The 6000-nt window shown below is 38.1% G+C and overlaps 1 protein-coding gene across 2 annotated transcripts in view; it reads right to left on the bottom strand.

Annotated features, from left to right (window-relative positions):
- Positions 1-6000, bottom strand: part of sptlc1 (serine palmitoyltransferase, long chain base subunit 1) — a 48744-nt gene that overhangs the window by 3780 nt on the left and 38964 nt on the right. For both annotated transcript variants that reach the window (XM_050052677.1, XM_050052679.1), the window contains 2 exons: positions 1373-1490; positions 704-777 (listed from right to left, as the gene is read on the bottom strand). In XM_050052677.1, the coding sequence (XP_049908634.1) occupies positions 704-777; positions 1373-1490 (192 nt within the window). The remainder of the gene's footprint in view (positions 1-703; positions 778-1372; positions 1491-6000) is intronic.

Here is a 6000-nt window from a genome sequence, read left to right as displayed (position 1 = left end):
CTAAGGCACACCTGTGCAATAATCATGCTGTCTAATCAGCATCTTGATATACCACACCTGTGAGGTGGGATGGATTATCTCGGCAAAGGAGAAGTGCTCACTAACACAGATTTAGACATATTTGTGAACAATATTTGACGGAAATGGTCTTTTGTGTGTATAGAAAATGTTTTAGATCTTTGAGTTCAGCTCATGAAAAATGGGAGCAAAAACAAAAGTGGTGCGTTTATATTTTTGTTCAGTGTAATAACAGAGGCCCAGTAGTCTAAACCAAGACTATAAACTCTTTGTTACTTCCCACGTTGACAGCAGCAGTGCATTACCTTACTCAGAGCCTTTTACATAAAAGAGTCAAAGTTAAATGGCTCTGGCTTCACTCATTCCGATCTTCCCTTTCACAATAAAAGCCCAGGCAAATACATTGCACCACTTCTGAGGCTGTGGTGATAAACTGTTCAATAAACTATAATGACTTTGATTCAAAATTTTCTCTAACCTCTTCTTTAAGATGGTAAAAACGTATTATCTCAATGAAATATCCTAATATAAATGTATATGTGACACAAAAGGGCAATTTATTATTTTTGCAGTAAAACACATGCTTGGCCTGTGGATTTTTTCATCTATCAGCCCCATTGGTTGGTGAGTCAAAAAGTTAATCTGAACTGCTTGAAAGTATTAAATTCACTGTAGAGTCCCTTACCTGGGAGGGGGAAGGAAACGCTCCTCTTTTTCCAGGTAACGAGCAAGGGTTAGAGCCACGCGTCTTTCCAAACACTGACACAGAAAACATGGAAATTACTATGAGCTACTAAATAACAATCTCTGTCAGTGAGTGCATAGGTAAGTGTATATTAATCTGGATGTATCTGATGTCTTTCATGTAGTTATGTTGTGGTGTATAATGTATTTATGTGAGACCCTGTACAGAGTGTCGCAAAACGTTTCTTTGGGAAAGGACAATAAAGACTCTATCTTTGTTAACACTACATTATATGTCAACTTATTAACTACAGCTGTGGGAGTACTTTGGAGTATGGTTAAAAAAAATTTGTAAATAAATAATTGGAGCATAAAATAGCGGATTAAAAACAGAACATGCTAATAATTTTCCTCTGGTTTGTATCTCAATTTATAACATGAAGGGCATACAAATGTGACAGTTCTTTCTTTCTCATTCTTATGAGGAGACTCATCAAAGTCAGCAAAAGACTTTTAATTTGATATTGTGACATTACATCTGGACTTCTAAGACTTCTCAACAAATTTTCATCACAAGAACCTCGGTGTATATTAATTAAAATATAGGTTTTGGACTAGAAATAAATAAAAAAACTTTAATAAATAATCAGCTGGAACAAACAGGACTTACATAATCTACAATGGCACGAAGCAGCTGCATGTCAGAGTCTCTGGAGCCTGAACTTCTCTCCAGCTGTAAGTGAAGAGCAGGGGCACACTGCACACCGACCAACTTCAGACCTGGAGTTCTGTCATATATCGGGGGGAGTACAACATAAATTAACACTGACATACGAGGGAAAACAAGCCTGAAGCCTTGAACATTATTTCTTTGAAAATTGCCACGTCTTCTTGTCCCTGCTTACGCCCTCTGCTGGCCTGGAAAAGGAGTTACCCTGATATACAGACAGCTGCCATCTGCTTTCGAGTTCTCCTGACAGCAATGAGCTTCACTGAGAGGCTGGAACCTCATCTGAGTATTAACCAGCCAGCAATATGTGGATTGTCCAATTCACTTTACCCACACTCTTGATTGTTGATTTGGTAACCAAAGTAGTACAAGTGTGGTATGAGGGATATGAAGAGGAGCTGAGAGACTTTCTAGAGCAGGGGTTCTCAACCTTTTGTAACTAAAGGCCCACTTCCAATTCATTTTGGAAGGGCCAACTGAGAAATAAAACCACAAGAGTTTCACGAGACAGTGAAAAAGTATTAAATCAGAATATCCCTGTCTTTCCCCGTCTAACTTCATTCTCAACCTACATTAGAAAATGACTGTTTATAAAATAAACTCAGCAACATACCTTGAATTATGCAGAGAATGTGTTACTGATTTACCATACTTCCTTTACTGAATATTGTAAAAAAAATGAATGCCATAAGTTTTGTATTTTTCTACTACTTTATATATATATTACTATTACTGAAGTCTGCTGCTAAATTCAGCATCACGTTTCGCTCAGAACAGTTTTTAATAAATCAGAAGTTAAAAGACTTAGAGTAAACTGTTAATGCAGACGAGCAGAGGATTAGCTGGGGAACATCTCATTTATTCACTTTACATGGAGCAACAGTTAATACTTAATTATGTTAAATGTTTGCTGAATATGTTTGTATATCTTAATAAGTCATCAGAAATCAGAAATCATCTTTAGAAGGAGCAGATGTTTACCTTAAGCTAGCAGTTAAAGTTAACAATATTTTAACAGAGCAAGACAAGCTAATTGCTAGTGTACTCGGTTGAAAAGGAACAAAAAAAAACAATGCTTTGAGATGCCTGTCAGAGATGGCAGAGGTATGATCACATAATCCTGTTTGAGCTGAAACAGGTAGTGTGTTCCATGTTTAATTTCCCAATTGCTCTTGGAAAGAAGAATAGAGTACTGTAATGTAATGTTACCATTGGAAATCGCCGGTTTTGGTTCAATGCTGCAAGGGACCATGTGGGCTAGGAATAAGGTGGATACACAAATTAAATTTTGATCAAAGAGTTGAAAGCTTTGTTGGTTCCAGTGTGTGGATGACGGATGGAATGTAGTTCTCTGCTGCTGAACTTTGACTGCTGATGAGGAAAAAGCACTTTTAGAACTAGAATTGCGTTGCGGAAATTTTCTAAAGCCTACTGTTATTAGCTCAAAAATGCTGATAACAAATAATTAACAGGCCTATTTGATAATTATTATGTCTGCTCAAACCATAACACAGTGGAGCTGCTGTGAACCATTGACAGTCTGGAAAAATGAGTAGGAAGCCACAGGGGAACAAAGGGAGAAATTAACTGGCTGCTGCTCTTTTGTCTTGTGCTGATGTGGGGAGGAGAGATACTGTAATGCAACTTTCTAGAGCATCTTTTAATTTGCTGTAATTTTAATTAAATTTAAATGTAATTAAAGAAATTCAATTTGCAGATTTTGCACCAGCTTTTCCCAGACATTACATCGGAGACACAATCCCCCTTTATGCTGCCTCTTCAAGGCGGAACCTTCATGCTGTTTTGCCACTGTTATGCTGTTCTGTAATGGGGGACAGCGCTGTCTCATGTTAAGGCTGGCAGTGGAGGTAGTAACAGTGTCAAAACAAGGTCCGTATGAATAGGACAGCCGGCAGGACGGGATCATGGGCAACATGGGTGTGACGTTTTGACAATGTGTTATGTGTGTTAGCCACCATGGAAGCTTCAAATATTAGCTACTGCGGGGCACTAAGTAGCTCACCTGGTAGAGCAGGCACCCGATGTGCAAAGCTACTGTACGTCCTTGCCGCAGTTGCTGCATGTCATCCCCTCTCTCTCTGGATTTCACACTACCACTGTCCCATCAATTAAAGGCCAAAAAAAGCCTAAAAAATAATTAAAAAAACAACAACAACAAAAAAAAAACTAGTCTGTAGCAGTTAGCAGCTAACTCATAGAAGAGCAGCAGCTGAAAATGTTTCCAAATTGGAAAAACAACCAGCCTTACCCTCCATGCATAGGACGAGATCAGATATCTTTAGTCTAATGCCAGGTTTACACTACACGATATCAGCCCGATTATAGCCCTACCCAGTGATGTACGGTGCTGGCATGGATCGTGAATGACAGGAGTGTCGTACGTGATAATCCATCGTTTCATCTCGTGTAGTGTGTCATAGTACACGGCAACTGACGCCACATCCGGAACCCTTTGCGACGTTCTGACAGAAAGTCTAGCATGTTTGATTTTATTTTTGTCATTCATGACTGCTCCCGTCACAGCCATCACTTTGACCAACAGGAGCACAGAACGATCTGCTACCGTAGACAACTGTATGTCAACAGCACCCCAGCCTTTTTGATATTTCCTCTAGGGACGTTACCACACAGGGTAAAAGGGGAAAAATGCCGGCGTGAAACAGCAGAGCCACTTTATCAACCCAGTGAGTACTGCAATTAGCATAGCATCACGCTAGCAAACAATGTTATTTCTTCATAATGGAGATGAACATAAAGTAAGAAAATTAAAAAATAGTGGCGGGGCTTTTACTCCCCACAACTGCAGAGGCTACCACCTTCATTTGAAACAGGCTACATTATAAACGGGCCGTTATTTATTAATCCCTCTGTATTTTTTACACTTTTACTTTTTATCTGCTCCCGTTTCCCTTGATAAAGTTAATGCATTGCACCGTTTATTTCAAACTAGACTTGTTGTGGAGGATTCAGTGACTTGCATGTTTGTGTGTGGTACTTCAAATGTAACTCCTGCCATCTGGTGGCACTTTTTACATTACTACAATAACATTTCATCCATTAGGATTTTACATAATGACGGATATAGGGAGCACACAAACGCACTATTTTTAAATTCATATGCATTGAAATTCGGGAATTTGGTTAAACTGTACAAATAACATACAAAGCAAGAAATAATCAACTTCTGAGCAATATCAAAAAATGTTTTGTTACAGGGAAGGGGGATAAAATTTAAGAGGGAAATTAAATCTAAAAAAATATTGTGTTTAGGGGTTTAACGATCCATCGATCTGGATCGGTATTTTGATTCAATGATCAATGATCCAATCACATCGATGCAAAGCGTAAACATCGATCCATATCATTATATTGAGGTTACGCCTTTATTTTGAAATTCTGTGTCGCCATAAAACAGCAGCAGGCAGACGGCAAGCACCTATGAGAGAGCCGGTGATGAGGACAGCATTATTTACTCGGTATGGAAATTATTTGGATTTTTATTTGAAAGCACATGCTGCATGTAAACAATGCCGTTACAAGATAAGACACGACAGACCTGCCTGGATGACCATCTCACTCTGCTAACTTTTCACTACAGCAACATATGCTACTCTGTTTCAACAATGTTTGGCTGAAAAAACGTGCACACAGGCTGAAATTCAACCATATTGTTCTGTCGGAAGATACAATGATGACTTGAACCAACACTGAATAAGAAAAATAACAATGTTACATGTAATTTGTTAAGCTATGAGTAGAGGGAAAAAAGTCCCCTAGCCGCTAGGCTAATTTATGCAGTGTAAACATGCTTAAGCTAATAATGTGTGACTAGCTAAAAACTATTGTTTTGTCCATGAACCTCGACAGTTATTACTGAGCTGAATATGAAACTTTTGTTGAATGATCTTGTTGGTAATCCATGTTTTATGGCTGTTGGGAGAAATTTGCCATCAGGGTTTTAAGCCAGATAGCCCTGAAGTTTTAGGAAAAAGATTATATTTTTTATTATGTTTAAATGAAAACATTTCTTCCAGAAAGGTCTCTCTGACAGAAAGCCCTGAAGGCTAACTTATCCCATGTGCTGTTTTATGTGTGTTAGCAGAGTCAGTATAAGGCAAACTTTACTGCAACTATTATTTTTATCTTTTACAGCCAAAAGCAAAAAAGAAAGGGTGGCAGCTTCCTCTGTAGCAGACTATGTTAAATGGGCAGATAATATCATCTCATATAAATTGCAGATCCCTGAATCACATCGGATCAAATCATATTGTGACAGAATGTGTAATATCGACAGATATTGTATCATTGTCTAAAGAATCAATATAATATCGTACTGTGATGAAACTGGTGATTAACACCCCTAATTGTGTTTGTACAATTTTGAAATGTATGTGTATTTCAGTGTGTGGGGTGGAATTATGGAATGGGTTAGATGAGGAGTTAAGGGGGAGCATTATTATAGAACACTTAAAAAAGATGGACAGACAAAGCATTTTTAGGAGGTATGCAGATAAAGAGGGTTTATGCCATAAGGTTGGTTTATTTAT

This window comes from Epinephelus moara, chromosome 9 (genome assembly GCF_006386435.1).
Source record: "Epinephelus moara isolate mb chromosome 9, YSFRI_EMoa_1.0, whole genome shotgun sequence".
Taxonomy (NCBI): Eukaryota; Metazoa; Chordata; class Actinopteri; order Perciformes; family Serranidae; genus Epinephelus; species Epinephelus moara.
This window is presented reverse-complemented; position numbering and strand designations above follow the sequence as displayed.